The following is a 16,361-nucleotide window of genomic DNA, read 5'->3' as shown; positions in this document are numbered from 1 at the left end:
TGTTTTCTCTCTCTTAATGTTGAAACTCTTTGAATTAATGTCTATAGTCCTGATATATAAACTGTCATGCCCTTGTTAGAGTCGGACTCTGAGAGGGAGGAGGAACAGCCGACAGGGAGTGGAGGTGTAGCTCTGGAGGTTGTGAAGGAGGCTGGGGAAGGGCAGAGACCATCTGGGCAGTCAGAGGAAGAATCAGGCCCATCCCCTCTTCATCCTAGGACACGCAGGGAGGAACGGAGAAGGAAACTACTTGGCTTACGAGAGAGGAAGCAGCCATGATCTCCCTCATTGGTTGCAACTGGGCAGAAAAGTATATGAGAGATGGTTAAAACACAGCATTGCCAGAAGCAAAGCGTGTTTTATTTTGGGCTGAAGTTATTATCTTGGTTGGCATCCTTCCAACAGACTGTGCCTTGTTATCTCCTTGAAGTTGGAAATTACTTATCCTGTCCATTGTGGAAATTCCTTCAATGTAGTTTGTTTTGGTTTTTTTTATTTCACCTCTATCTGCTCATTCAGTCTGTATTACTTTCTTTTGAAGACTATTTTTTGCATAAGGTTTATCTCCAACTGAGAATTATTGAATAGTGGGGCCAAGTTGGAGGCATTAAAGGACATTTATTTACGTTTTGGATTTTGTTATGTTTGTGTTACACTCCGGGTCTTCTTCCATGAGCTGTTCAGAGCATCCAGTAGTGGGAGGTGCTTCAGTCTCTGCATGTCTAGGCTGGGCTTAATTTGTTGAACGCTCCTCCTCCTCCACGGGACTCCTCCCCAGTGTTCCCCAGTTTCTGGCTCAGCCTCATGAGAGATAGGCAGTGCTTGTGATTCTTCCTTGGCCGAAACAGGAAAAATTCTTTCCTTGCTAGCAGGTTTGAAAATTAATCAGCTTGTCTTTAGAATCCTTTAGCCTTCTAATTACATTGCGATCTCTCGACGTTGGCTCCTTATCGGGCAGTCGGAGATCGCTCGCATGACAGGGAAGCACCAATTTGTGCCCCCAAGTGGTGGGAGGCCTCAGTGCTGCTCCGAACCCCCTCCGCGCTCCCTCCCCACAACCGATCTTTCTACCCCTGCTATTCCGACAGATAGCCGCAGAGTTTCCTCTACCCGGATAGCGGCGTGAGCTCCTTGCTCACTACGGAGTTGTATCGCTTTCCTTCCCCCTCTGAATGCCACTTGGGTTGGAGGATTCAAACACTTAGTGCCTTCCACCCTTCCCCGCTGTTTAGCCATATAGGAAGAGCCATCGGAGACTATTCCTTCAAACGGCGGGAGTTTGCTGCTGGGGAGCGTGCCAAAAGATTAATGGCCAGAGGCCATCTTTTTTTACAAAGACCTTGTGGCCGCACTGACTGTATTCCATTTTGTCCTGTGTGAGGTAACTCTGTCCCGAGCAGAGGTTCCCTTCAGGAACACTGGGGATCATTATACCCTCGTCTTGGTTTTTTTTCTACATTCGAGGCTATTCCTACAGTTAATTTGTTGGCTTAACCCTCACAGCCCAATCAACCCAGCGGCACAACAGCGAGCACCTAGGCCTGTGTCTGCCTGTGCAGGGAAGCTGTTGAAGGCCTCTACCCTTATCAATCTGGGCCTTTAGGCGTTCTCAATTTGGCTGTTTGGTTTCTCAGCACTTAGCATCGTGCCATTTAATTAATATTCATATACATATACATATACACATACACATACACATACACATACATACATACATACATACATACATACATATATATATATATATATATATTATGTGGTTATATAATAATACAATAATAATAATAATAATTTTCTTATCAGTAAAATATTATTACTGAGATACGACTCATTATAGATAGGTATTATTCCAAAAAAAAAGAGGGAAGGGGGCAATAAAAACATCATCAGGGCAACCAGTCTGTCCTCAGTTCATGCCCCTGGGCATGCCAACCACCTTCACAGTATTGCATTGTATAACAAGCATACTGCAATTCCAACTTCAATCAAAATGGCAGATGGTAGCAGCTCTCAGACCTCATCCTTGAAGGTCAAAGCCAAATCTCAGAACAAACCTAAGCAGGCTAAAGGGAATTCTAAAACCTCAGAAAGGGATGCCATCAGGCGCCATAAAGCTTTACAAAGACAGATAGATAAGTGCACACGGGAGGCGCAGAAAGTCTCACAGGACTTTCCCTCCTCCAGTCCAGGTCTGTCTACCTCTTCCCACCCTCCTCCTCCCCTAGATCTCTTCCTCTCATCCAGGAGCAGTTTGGCTCACCAGAGCCAACAAGCCCAAGTACCTGGGACACCGCCCACGCGAAGGGCTCCCGAAGCTACATTCACTCTGATGGCTGCCGGTCTTCGTCAGGACGACATTCTTCCAGAGGAAGTTCCAGAGAGGATGAAGGCCTGGATGGAGCTGGCAATCCGCCAGGGAATCGCAGCAGGTCTTCAACACACAGTTCTGACCAGGGAACCTTCTGTGATCGCTGATTGTGATTCCCAATCGCTGAAGTCGTTGACCAGGTCGGAGCAGCACTATACCCAGGTACATTTACAAGGGGAAGTCCCCCTTCAAGGGCTGACTGAGGAGGAGCAAGAGGAAGAAGTGGATCAAATTGATCAAATGGAAGAGATTGAATCAGGATCAACACATGACAGTGAGCCCCTGTCAGAAGCAGAGCCCTTAGAAAGGGGAATATCTGAGGATGAGGGCCTTGTTCCTGACCAGCCTGTTTTTACAGGCTTATTCCACCCACAACTTTTCAGATCTCTCTTGTTTAAGGCAAAAAACGTTGCACGCCTAAACTAGTCGACCCCTTCTACCACTCTAGCTCCTTCAGAAGAGGGACCAGAAGATCTAATTTTCAACCAACCAGTAGTCAAGGCAGAGGTGATCCCAGTTCCTCCCATGTTTTCAGACCTGGTACAGAAACAGTGGGCCTCTGCAGCGGTGTACCCAGCCCCCACTGGATATGACAGGAAATATTTCAATTTGGCCCCTGATTTCTCAAAATTGTTGAATACTCCCGAGGTAGATGAACCTATAGTGGGATTAGCGTCCTCCTCCATTCCCAGTGAAGTGCTGGAGGCATTAAAGCCGGAGGAAAAACAAGCCGAGCTAGCCCTACGCAGAGCCCATCAGTCTGATGCGTGGGCCATCAGAGCAGCCACGGACGCCTCCTTCTTTACCCGTTCTTCTAGATGGCTCCGCCTATTATGGGAACATGTCCCTAATTCCAACCTTAGAGCGCACCAAGATATTGCTAAACTTATAGCAGCTGCTGAATTCTTAGCTGATGCAACTTATCATGCAGTCAAGTTTTCAGCCAGGGCCATTACTTCACATGTCACAGCGCGACGCTTACTATGGTTAAAATATTGGCAGGCAGACTTTAAGCACAAATGCAAGCTGGCTTCATCTCCTATTGTGGGAGACAGACTGTTTGGCCCTTCCCTTGATCTGCTACTAATTGAAACCCGAAACAAAAAGAAAATTCTTCCTTCCCTTTTTCGGAAGTCAGATTCTAGAAACCCTCAGTCCTTTTGGAGGGGATCCTTTCGGCCCTTTTACCAGGGATCCTTTTCACCCAGATACCAGAGACCCCCATCATTCAGACGAGGGCAGCAGCCAGACAGGTCCGACTTCGGGGATAGGAGCAGACAGGGTGGTCAATCCAAGAGATCCTTTTGGGGAGCAGGAAACAGGTCCTTTTGGCATCCAAGATAACTCCCTGGATCCAACCCCCATTGGCGGACACCTTAAATTATTCGTGGACCAATGGGACTCCTCAACCTCTGATTCCTGGGTGAGAGACATGATCAGATTTGGCCTTGCGCTGGAGTTTCAATCCACTCCCCCAGGTTTTTTCATGTCATGCCTTCTCTCCAGAGATCCGGTTAAACGTAATCTCATGGAAACAGCTATCCAACGCCTACTGGACATACGAGCCATCCAACCAGTAGCCACCAACCAATGAGGGCGAGGTTTCTATTCACATCTTTTTGTTGTTCCCAAAAGTTCGGGGGGGTGGAGAGCAATATTGGATCTGAAACGTCTCAACCGTTTCTTAGTATATCGCAAGTTTAAAATGCACACCCTACAATCTATCTTACTTTGCATCAGAAAGGGTGACGTCCTCATGTCCATAGACCTGACGGAGGCGTACCTACATATTGCTATTCGGCCTTCCCACTATAAATTTCTGAGATTCTGTAATAATAACCACCATTTTGAATATGTAGCCCTTCCTTTCAGACTAGCTTCTGCCCCCAGGACCTTCACGGAGGTCCTCGCAGCGCTAGCTGCTCATCTCTGTGATATCCCCATACGACTCCAGTGTAATCTTGATTTTGTCATCTTCTGCTCATCAAGCAGTCAGAGATACCCAGAACACATTACAATCCCTACAACAGCACAGGTTCTCAATAAATTGGAAAAACAGTCATTTAATACCATCGACTCGGTTAACCCATCTGGGGGCAGTCATAGATATGGTGGAAGGCAAAGTTTACCTGTAACCAGATAGATTATATAACTATATATATATATAATTATATGTAACCAGATAGATAGATAGCATTCATCAATTAGTTAAGGAGATCAGGGGTCTTAAGAGGGTATCCCTAGCGGAACTATCAAAATTGTTAGGCAAGATGATCTCATGTATCTCTATCATCCCTTGGGCCTGGTTCCACACTAGATCCCTCCAGTGGTTCCTGCTCCCATACCAGCGCTCCGGCTGAAGCAACTCCAAATACAAGGTCAAGGTACCATCAAAGGTCCTCATATCTCTCCTCTGGTGGACCAGACCAATCATCAACAGAGGATTCTTCTTCAAAGAGCCACACAGACTTACCATCACCACCGATGCCAGCCTGTTTGGATGGGGAGCGCACATTCAATCGCTCAAAGCCTAAGGCCACTGGTCCGTCATAGAACAGTCGTGCAGCATAAACTGGCTGGAGCTTCAAGCAGTATACCTGGCTCTCCTCAGCTTCCTTCCACAGGTATGCAATCAGCACGTACTAATATTGACCGATAACGTAACAGCCAAAGCTCACATAAACAGGGGGGCACACAGTTGAAACATCTCATGTGGGAAGCGGAATGCTTATGTCGTTGGGCGGAGAGCAACCTACTTTCCATCAAAGCAGAGCACATTTCAGGCCTGTCGAATACACAGGTAGACTGGCTGAGCAGGGCCACGACCGATCAGTCGGAGTGGCGCCTCCATCCAACCCTGTTTCAGGAGGCAGTCAGGACATTTGAAGAGCCGGTGGTGGACCTGTTCACTTTCCCCCTCAACGCCCAGCTCCGGAGATTTTTTTTCCAGATACCCCTTGCAAGGAGCGGAGAACTTCAGTTCGCTCTGCTGTCGTTGGCCCCCGGGACTTCTGCATGCATTCCCATCACTTCCACTGCTTCCCAAGGTCATCCAGAAACTGCTAGACGAGAGGACGGAGCTGCTTCTAGTAGCTCCTTACTGGCCCAGACGGCCGTAGTTTGCAGACCTCCACAGTCTATCCGTATTAACACCATGGAGAGTTCTGCCAGCCAGGGTCTCGCTAACCCAGGGACCCCTTCAACATCTGGACCCTCAATGGTTGCACCTGAGTGTCTGGAGGTTGAGAAGAGTCGTCTGAAGAGTGAAAAGTTTTCCAACAGAGTTATCACCACTATCCAAGCCTCCAGTTGCCCCTCAACAACTCGCATTTACAATGCCACATAGTCCAGTTTCTGCCAATGGTGTACCAAGTCTCGAATTGATCCCATCTCTCCATCTGTGGCTCAAATCCTAGAGTTCTTGCAAGAGGGACTTCACAAGGGATTATCACCTAATATGTTGAAAAGACAGGTGGCGGCTTTGGTGTCAGTTCTCACTTGTGAAGGCCTACTATCTCTTTCCCATCATCCATGCATATGGAGTTTCCTTCGAGGACCCACAACTTTACACCCTACAGTGGTACACTGTTATCCCACCTGGGACCTTAACAAGGTTCTCGTCGCACTCACTAAGGGTCCTTTCGAACCCTTGAAATAGTCAAGTCTCCAATTTCTGACGTATGAAGTAGTTTTCCTTGTAGCAATCACTTCTGCTCGTCGTATTTCGGAGATTGCAGCTTTGTCTATCAGACAAGATCTTTGTGTTTGCCATTCTGACTGAGTGGTCCTTCATCCTGATCCTATGTTTATACTCCAAATTAACTCGGTTTTTCATAGGGCATCAGAGCTGATACTTCCTAATTTTTGTCCAGACTATCCCAAGAGTTGGAACTACAATGGCATAGGCTTGATGTGAGGCGAGCATTGCGAATATATATTAACCGCACAGCAGCTTTCAGAAAAACGGAAGCCTTATTTGTGTCATTTCAGCCCAACATTCAGGGATGCAAGGTCTCACCTTCTACAATAGGCCGTTGGCCACGGGCTGCGATAGCGAAAACGTATCAGACTCAATCACTGCAGGTGCCCAGGGGCATAACAGCTCATTCAACAAGGAGCGCCGCAACATCAGCAACATGGGCCACACAGGCACCAATAACTGAAATTTGTCGAGCCGCAACCTGGGCCTCTCCATCGCCATTCATTAGGCATTATAAAATAGATGTATTTGCATCCACTGAGGCCTCCTTTGGCAGAAGAGTTCTGCAATGGGTACACAGGGAGCAGGAGGGGATTTCAGGCCAGACAGAGTCCCTCCCATAGGACAGGCCAAGCTTTGGTATGTCCCACTACTGGATGCTCTGAACAGCTCATGGGAGAAAGGCCATTGGTACTTACCTGACACACCCATTCTCTTTGAGCTGTGAAGAGCATCCAGCCCCACCCTTTTTCCATTTGGTGGGGTCCTGTTTCAGCCAACAAATTGTTAGGGCACTGAGGACGAGGGCGTTTATTTCTCTCGTCTTCACCAAAACTGGGGAACGCTGGGGAGGAGTCCCATGGAGGAGGAGGAGCGTTCCACAAATTAAGCCCAGCCTAGACATGCAGAGATTGAAGCACCTCCCCCTACTGGATGTTCTTCACATCTCAAAGAGAACGGGCATGTCAGGTAAGTACCAATGCCCTATCACATCAACTTTGTGACATCAAATCATTGAGATACAGAATTTTGTGTGTGTGTGTGTGTATGTATGTATGTATATGTATGTATGTATGTATGTTGATGAGGGCGTTCCTGATTTTCCATAGAACAAGATAGTCCTTTATTCAGGTACCTTTTTCATTCAAAATAGTCTGCTTTCCCTGTTCCTGAACACCATTCAAAACATTGTGTAGGATGATCAGGCTGAGCCCAAGGAAGGGATCAAATCTGTTGTCAGTTCTCAAGTCCCTTCACACCCACAAGAGATCTAAGTCAAGTAACCTTGAATTCCGTTGACTCTTATCTACTGCCAATTTGCTTTTACTGTTAATTCAAATTCTTATAGATAGTGTTAGTGTACAATAAACCTATATTCATTTGAACTATCTGGACTCCTGATTTCCTGTGCTTGACACATGCTTTATTCTTTTGATGCTTTTCATTTTTAATTTGGTTTGGCCAGTACAATACCATTTCACTGGGACTGAAGTTTGTTGGTTTTTCAAGGTCCATCATTCTCCATACTGATAATGGGAGCCATAATGGTTTGCTCTGGCTATTGCTGCTTGATTCTCATTCAGGATTGGCAGCTTTCCTCCTGGTGATATTAGGTGGCCATGAAAATTTATTCTCATCTTCACTTACCAACATAGGAAATGGAAAGACCATTGCTTTTTCTGACACATTGTGATGATTAGAAAGAACCTTTCTACTTATACATTTGTTTGAATTGATAGATGACCATTGCAGTAGTATATTTGCAGCCAAGAAACCTTTTCTATTTTTGTTTTCCTGTATAAATATTCAGAGACAGGTCTTTCTCATCTTGGTGCTCTATTTGATATTTACTTTCCAAATGCCAAATTTACTTTTCAGGAATTCAGCTCTTATACATCAATCAGGTGCCATGAAACCGGCCAACAAATTACAGATTTTATATCATAGAAAGTCTTACAAAAATTGCAGTGCCTTTCTTTTTTAATCTTGGTAAAAAATTATTATAACGCATGTAGAAATACAAATAGAAATAAATGAACTTGCTAAATACAGCTTTGCATATGCATGCACATATCTATTTTATAGATTTAGATCACTCTTATTTTATAAAACTCATGGTGGTGTACTTAATCCTCCTTCCTCCTATTTTCCCCACAATACCAATCCTGTAAAGTGGTCATTGTAGAGGCACTACAACTCATAATCTGATTTTTAATCCAGCACTTTTATCATTAGTTCCAGATTGCTGATACAGCATTCATTCTGTTATGAAATATGTTTTAAGCCCTTGAGTACAAAACCTATTCTACATAAAAGATTCAGTATTGTGTTTACTGAAGTCAGCTTGTCAAAGTGAAGTTATAGATTAAGGTTTTAATTCTTATCCTCAAATGCTGTTATGGTCCACATGCATTTCCCTCCCTCTAAATGTAACAATTAATACAATTGACTTCTGAGATAACAAAATGAAATGTTGATATTTGAATCCTTTTAAAAAATCACAAACCTTATTTTCTATGCTGAAACTTACATTTCTTTTTAATTTTAGGGGCCCATAGCAATGAGAGTTGCAAAATTGGCCATAAATCAAGGAATGGAAGTAAGAAAATCTATTTGTGCATACTATTTAATTTTTTTCTTTTAAAGGGAAGAGTAGATGCAGAAATTGTATACTTGATATATATGGATCAAAATCTATAAAACGGTAGTTGGATGTATTGTGTCAAGCACAGTATGGAAAATTTAGAAAGTTGAATCTTATCCATACTTTTTTCCTGACTACTATACTTCTAGTCTCATTGCCTCACAGAATTGGAAAACTTTGAATGTTACCCTCCTATTGCACATAAAACAATATGTGAGATTCTTATCACATCTTACTTATTCCTGAATTTGAAAAGAGTTAACTCTATAAATCAGCTTATTTATTCCTTAACTTTAGAAAATCTGCTAAGCTATGATTTCTTTGTTTGTTTCAAATGAGTATTTTGAGCACAACATACTTTTATCAGGACTTGCAAATTTTTCTTTGGATAAATATATATTCTTGTTTATCTTTACCGGGTTTCTGAAAACATGCATTTTAGCACAATTATAATATAAAGTAATACCTTGAGACTTCTTAAATGTTACTGAACAGTATCATTTTATCTATTTTTACAAAGCATGACCAAAAGCTATCTTCTTTAACATAATTTTGTTATTCATCTTTTTCTCTAAAGTTACATTGTGTCTCTTATTTTTTTAAAAATCCTTATTGTCAAAACCAAAGATCCTATCTTCAATTTTTCTGCTTTACGCAGAAAGTTCAAAAAGGATACCAAAAGCTATGTTCTGATGTATTTTGTCATATGGTTTTCTGAAAGTATGATATTGATCTATGTATTGCTTTATATAAGTATATATGTTATTTATAGGTAGTTTTGTATCCCAGAGTTCTTAAGGAATATGAGAAGCATATAAGCATACAGTAAATGTACTCAGCAAAAGTATTTGTGAATTTTTGTTGAAAGAGTTCCTCAAATGGAAATCTCAAATGGTGCTTTGAATGCCCTTAATTGTACGTGGAGAATATATCCTGTTACACGCACTTAGTTGTTTTAAATTTGGCTAAGATTGAATTGCTGTTAAAATGTGGGAAAATGTTAGGGATCACTTGATTTCTCATATTTTTCTTATATTTCATTTCACTATGCCTACTTATCCCCTCTGGCCTTATAAATGTTTTATGTGATTCTTTAGTGTAGATTACTTTTTTTAAAATATTATATCAGTGACTTTACTATTATACATATGAGTCATAAAGTGGAATGTAGTATGAATCATGTAGGAGTTAGAATATAAATTATTGGAATAATATGTTGACATCTTGTTAAAAGTACTTCGAAGACATTAACTGGATTTGTGTGTAATTGGGACACATTTTCCATATAATAAAACTCTAAATAAAATTTCAGTGGCCTACCACAATAATACAATTAGATTAGGACCACAAAACCCTTGTAAGTACAACATCTTTATACTTTAATGGTAAGGAACCTGTCCATTAATCCCACCAAACATAACCAGAGATGAAAGCTATTGGAACCTGCCACTGATTTCATACATCCTTATGAAATTTGAACCTAAGATTCCATTGAAGTATAGGTGAAACGATTATTATTATGGATAACAACTCATTTTTGAACTGGTATGCCAAATATTTTCAACACTGTTTTAAATTTATTCCACTTTTGTTGTTATTTAGGTAGATCTGCTAACAGGTTTAGCAATTGAAGAAGCCTGTTATGCTCAGGTATGAAATTAAAATTATCCTTCCTTGATGCCTTACAAAATGCTTCCTCCAGTTATTTCCTATGTTTAAATATTGGTAATATTGGGTGATCGTCTTCACCCAATATCAAACTGTAATAGTTGATAGTTCAGTTTTGATGAGGAGTAACGAATATCTGCTTTGCACCTCATGCACCTCACTTTTTTGGATAAGAACTTTACTCATTTACTCATTTACTGTTCAATTGTATATATACTGTTTAATTGTATATATGCCTACTTAGAAATAGGACTTAATTCCAGATTAATATGTACACATTTACTGTGTTAGAGTGCTCATATTGTAATGAACACCTATTTTCTTGAATCAGTTATGTTCTTAAAAATTAGCCCTTGGCCTAGTTCTTTGAGTGATGCCAGTATTATTTAGAAATGCAGCTTCATAATACAAACATTTCTGTGGAGATTCTCTATCATCCAGGTTAGTAGTCGCCAACCGGTGGGCTACAGCCCACTGGTGGGCCACGAGAAAATTTTGGTGGGCCGCAGAGAAATCTCACCCTGGGAGCACCTCCCCAAAGCAATTAATCTAGTCTGCACAGAAACACAAGGCTGCACCACCCACATGGTCCACAGGAACCCTCCCCGCCCACTCACTCCTTACCTGGCAAACTTGCCTGCTAAATTGCTATTTTACCGACCATCAGCTGTTCTGCTGTGCCAGGAGATTTAGATTAGCTTGGAAGCAGGAAATGGTTGGATTTCTTGCTTTCTAGCTAGTCTTTTAATCTTTGGGTCTGCTTTGAAGCACAGCCGAACCTCCCTTAGGACTGAAGGTTCTATTAATCAGTGCAGACTCACGGCAAGCAAATTTTATGTGACAGACTGAGCTAGCCGATGGCAGATAGATAGATCTCTGAATGATTCTGTGAGCAACTCAATCTGCCTGCCTGCTTTGCCTGATTTTGGGTAAAAGTTGCTCTTTTTTTATAAAAAATTCAATATTTATATAAATATATATAATATTTACATATAAGCCATGCCCAGCCAGTCATAAGACCGCCAAGCCACACCCACAAATTAGGCCACATCCACAGAACTGGTTAGTGGTCCCCGGGATTTAAAATTATGAGTTTGGTGGTCCCTGAGGTCCAAAAGGTCCAAGTCTTGGTTGTCCAAAAAGTGCTTTTTCAAAAGGCAACTGGATTTTGTTTTTCCTTGAAAACATTTCACTTTTTATCCAAGAAGCTTCTTCAGTTCTGTTTCTTGAATTGAAGAAGATTCTTGGGTGAGAAACAAAACTTCAAGGAAAAGCAAAGTCTAGTTGCCTTTTGCAAAAGCACTTTTGGGACAAACATCTCTGTTTCTCCTTGTACTACTTACCAACCCTCTGAGTTACAGGCCAGTTGGTAATCTCGACCTTCATGAAGAGTCTTCCTCACCACTGTGTTATTTTCCCATTGAAATTTATCAAATTAACAATTATGTAATCTGAATAATAACTTGAAATAGATCAGCAAAATTGTGGGTGCCAATGCAATTCTTATACCCTAAGAATATCTGGGAGGTTTTTATGACTTAACAGGAGGTAGGCTTTTTCTTTATTCTTGAGTGCACTATACTAATTCTGCCTTACATGAATTGTGATTGATTGATTTGATTAAGATGATCTTATTCAGAACTGAAACTTGCAGAAGTATTTAATTTTCCTGCAAGACCAGTTTTAAGAAGCCACACCACACTTTACATCCTTGTCGCAAAATTAATTGTCACATATGTTGTACATTCTTTCTTGAGAGATTCTCAGTTCAGAACAAACAAATATGAGCCACTATTCTCAGTTTTATCCTGTCCCTGATAACCAGCAAAGCTTTGATTATAGAGGAGCATGATTGATTTACAACAGCTGCAAACATTTTGTAATCATGGCTCAGCTTACACTTTTTCTTATCTTTCTACACACTCATATCTTTGGGTGATGTTTGCATGTAAATGTTAACTAACTTACAAGAACTGAAAAAGATTTTCTTCTTTGTAGACTATCCCAACAAAAGACAGAATTGAAGGTCTTCTTGCTTTTAAAGAGAAAAGACCTCCTCGCTACAAAGGAGAGTAAGAAAAACTTCTTTTAAAATGCAATTGAAATAAAAGGCTCCTGGAAGGACTTTTAGTTTACTTTTTGCCTCAGAATGTGGACTACTGCAACTATGGAAGTAAATGTAAATACACATAGTTTGATATATATAATGTATATGTCCTGAAGGCTTTTCTGTGAAATTGCAAGGTCAACAAAATTCTACAGCACTTTATTCCACATCTTGGAACTGTATATCTTATCAATTAAATATATACATTCCTAAAGAGACTAAACAATGTAGGCGTTCTGTTGTTGGAACAAAATAATTCTATAAACCAGACACTGTAGATTATATTGAATAAATTTATCAGTAGATCAGCAATGCATTTTTATTCCATCTGAATGTGTAAATTTATGATGTTTCCCAAATTTATGAAAGAACAACTGGGAGTATATTTATATACTCTTGAAACAACTGTACAGCTTGTATAATTGTAAAGAATTCTTCAGTATACTAATTGTGCTATGCTTCCAGCATAGGATTTTAACAATAAAATAGAAACTGAAACTTAGATTAGGCGCACGGTGGGACGGGGTTGGGATTATTTACTTGAGGCATAAAAATTATGACTTGAGCTTTTTTGTGTATATAATGGCAAAGAGTTTATTATTGTGTGTCTACAGGTAGTTGTTGACAGTTCATTTAGGCATCATTCAAAGTTACAATGACACTGAAAAAGTGACTTACGACTATTTTTCACACGACCACTGCAGTATCCCCCATGGTCATATGATCAAAATTTGGATGCTTGGCAAGTGGTTCAGATTTATGATGTTGCAGTGTCCAAGGGTCATGGGTCTTTTGTAGCCTTCCAATAAGCAAAGTGAAGCCAGATTCACTTAACAACTGGGTTACTAACTTAACAACTGTAACAACTGTGGCAAGTGAACTCATAAAACAGGGCAAAACTCACTTAAGAAATGTGTCCTTTAGCAACATAAATTTTGGGCTCAATTATGATCATAAGTTAAAGACTACCTGTTGATGCAGACGCGTGCATGCACACACACACACACACACACACACACAATCACACATACACACACAGAAATAACAGGCATTCTAACTAAATCCAAGAATGAAAACAGAATGAAAAGAATAAATGCAAATACATCAATAAACCCAATTTAACAAATCAGATAGCTTTACCCTACATACTAATCAAAACGGATCCAAGGACATTTTGTCTTATAAACTTGTACATTTTAATTAAGGATGTATAGGGATCTTAATAACTAATTTAATAATAATAATAGGAGACCTTACCACCTTACATTACACATGTCCAGAAATTGCTCATACAATTTTCTGCAGTTGTGTTGCCTACTAAACAAGGCTCCTCATTGGAAGGCAAATAAACTGAAATCGCTACAGAGAAAGTGACATTGCAAGCCAAGGATTCTACACACTTGATGACTCCAAAAAAAAGGAATTGCTAGTGCTGCAACATCTGTCTGCTTGGAATTCTTCCAACTTTAGAAAGCAGCTGCATTCTGCCGAGAAGGTAAGAAGCAGCACTGATTTTTTTGTTTGTTTTACAGGTAGTCCTCAACTTACAGCAGTTCATTTAGTGACTGTTTGAAGGTACAGTAGCACTGGAAAAATACCATTTTTTCACACTTAAGACAATTGCAGCATCCCCATGATCACGTGATCAAAACTGAGACGCTTGGCAACTGACTCATATTTATGACGGTCACAGTGTTGTGGAGTCACGTGGTCACCTTTTGTGACCTTCTGTCAAGCAAAGTCAAAGGGAAGCCAGGTTCACTTAACAACTGTGTTACAACAACTGCAGTGATTCACTTAAAAACTGGCAAAAAAAAGATTGTAAAATGGAACAAAGCTCACTTAACGCCTGCCTTGCTTAGCAACAGAAATGTTGGGCTTCATTGTGGTTGTAAGTTGAAGACTATCTGTATTATAATTTACAGTTTAGGGATTCATACAAGTTGTTTTTAAGGCAACACCTCATTTAAAAAAAAATTTTTTTAAAGAAAATGATGAGAGAAAAACTGCAATTAACCAGAAAGCCTAAGTCTTTCTAGACAGCTAAAATTAACAAAAGATCATATGACTATGGCCAATCTTTGCTTTCTTCAAAGAAATAGAGGGGCTTATAAGGATTCTTATGCGCCTAACTTAATATATTATCATTCTCTCTGTGCAATCCCCTTCCATCTTAAACAGTAGAACCAACATCTTATCTGGATTCATTGTCAGTTTTTTAATATCATCTACAAGCATTAAACATATTGATGAAGCCCACATTTTTTATTTTCTTTTTGTCTTCGGCTAAGTTGGATGCTAACCTTTGTAGGGAAACTTGTTCTACCCACTACATGAACTAGAAGGAGGTTTCATCTGTGAATGCAGTGTATATCAGTTTTTTGTTTACATATTCTGTTATATAGCATTGCCTAGTATGGAAAAATTATATGTAATTTTGTATGTTGCATGTCAGTAATAAATATAAGAATGAATCAAAATGAAATAAATATCCTTAAATTCAACATTCCACTTTTTGATTAAAATACTTCAGTGGACTTATCACTATGCTAGCTGACTGACCATTTTATCTATTATAATTTTAGAAAGAAAGAAAAAGTCCCCAAAAATATTAAAATTCTATTTTCATTGTGTAAGATGTAACGTTTAATAAAGTCATGCATCCAATTAAATATACTTAAGTGCACAGACATCACTCAAGACTAAATACATCTAGTGTATAAAAATAATAAATTATGATAATTGCATGTTGAATGTCATTCATCAGAATTGCTTATAAAGGAATACAAAAATATCTCTACTAAACTGTAATATTTAGTCATTTTGATGCCTATGTTTTAAAAATTATTTTGATTCAAGGAAATTATTTACACATATCTCATTTTTCCTTCACAAGAAGAATGTTGCTATTTATTTGCAGCCCTTGTATCTGCAGCCTTCACTTCTGTGCATTAAATATCATGGTATCTTAAGGTGTAATGAATTCCAGGGGAAAGATTATCCACATTAGACAATAATTTATCCTCTGTTTCTTCCTTTTTGTTTAATTTATTCGGTTAATCATTTGCTAGAAAGAAGGGGCCTTACAATTTGTTAAGCTGACAATTCAGTACATAATCCTTTTGTACTGATTCCATTTGCACCCACCATGTTAACCTGAAAGCAAAGTAATTTCTCAATCTTCTTAAGCTTTTCTGGGGAAAAGAATCAGGTGGGGCAAAAAAAAAAAAGTTATTCTTAGACCCCGTGCAAGTAAGGGGATTTATTCTCATTCAAAAAATCCAAACCATCACCTCACTTCTAGCTAAAGTGAATATCCAATTAATATATTATTTATAATGCTAACTCTTTTAGATTAATTATATCAAATAGAATCAAAGCATGGATTATGAACTGCTAATTTTTCTTAATTGCATTGTTCCAGTGTGATATGTAGAACGTAATCTTTAGAGTACCTGTAGCTTTGAAGCACAATGGCTTGTCAATATGTAATCACTAGGTGAGTTACACATCTGGATTTACTGCTTGCCATAGTTGCCAAGAAAAAATGCTATGGCCTCTTAAGCTATTTCACTATATTTGCATGTTTTTGTTATGAAACTTTGGAAAATCAAATAAATAGAAGTGAAATTCACTATGAGAAAACTTGATTTGCAGCAAGACATCATAAAGATATTTGGTATTATTGGAAAATAAAGATCCTTGATCTTTTATGGGATTTCCACTCATATTTCATATTTCTGTTTACCGAATTTATCTTACTGATGTGATGAGCAAAACTATGTAAATATATTGTTTATACATCAAATTATAGAAAAAAATTGCAAAGGAAATGGGCCATGTTCTATAGCCAAAACAATCTAAACAAAACCAC

The 16,361-nt window shown here is 39.6% G+C and overlaps 2 protein-coding genes across 3 annotated transcripts in view; both read left to right on the top strand.

The window, feature by feature from the left end:
- The window catches only part of AUH (AU RNA binding methylglutaconyl-CoA hydratase), a 37,154-nt gene extending 22,163 nt beyond the window's left edge, over nucleotides 1-14,991 (top strand). Inside the window, exons 8-11 of one of the 2 annotated variants that reach the window (XM_026703942.2) lie at nucleotides 8,617-8,667; nucleotides 10,315-10,362; nucleotides 12,379-12,452; nucleotides 14,020-14,991. In XM_026703942.2, the coding sequence (XP_026559727.1) occupies nucleotides 8,617-8,667; nucleotides 10,315-10,362; nucleotides 12,379-12,452; nucleotides 14,020-14,023 (177 nt within the window). In that variant the 3' untranslated portion in view covers nucleotides 14,024-14,991. Of the gene's footprint in view, nucleotides 1-8,616; nucleotides 8,668-10,314; nucleotides 10,363-12,378; nucleotides 13,582-14,019 lie in introns of those variants that run through there. The other variant, XM_026703941.2, reaches the window with a different exon arrangement.
- LOC148127323 (uncharacterized) lies at nucleotides 1,936-5,515 on the top strand. The gene is made up of 2 exons (XM_087923102.1): nucleotides 1,936-2,530; nucleotides 4,686-5,515. Exons 1-2 carry the CDS (start codon nucleotides 1,991-1,993, stop codon nucleotides 5,025-5,027), a joined length of 882 nt encoding a protein of 293 aa, XP_087779228.1. The 5' UTR covers nucleotides 1,936-1,990; the 3' UTR covers nucleotides 5,028-5,515.
- Nucleotides 14,992-16,361: the final 1,370 nt, after the last annotated feature.

This window comes from Pseudonaja textilis, chromosome 2 (genome assembly GCF_049901715.1).
Source record: "Pseudonaja textilis isolate UNSWEBS1 chromosome 2, rPseTex1.2, whole genome shotgun sequence".
Lineage (NCBI taxonomy): Eukaryota > Metazoa > Chordata > Lepidosauria > Squamata > Elapidae > Pseudonaja > Pseudonaja textilis.
The sequence above is the reverse complement of the archived record's forward strand: the minus strand, read 5'-3'. Positions and strand labels throughout refer to the sequence as shown.

Bases quoted from the DNA above. Each gene is read 5' to 3' on its own strand.
- LOC148127323 (XM_087923102.1), top strand. From the start codon at position 1,991: ATGGCAGATGGTAGCAGCTCTCAGACCTCATCCTTGAAGGTCAAAGCC. The intron at 2,531-4,685 runs GTACATTTACAA...GTTCCACACTAG, and splicing joins CGGAGCAGCACTATACCCAG to ATCCCTCCAGTGGTTCCTGC.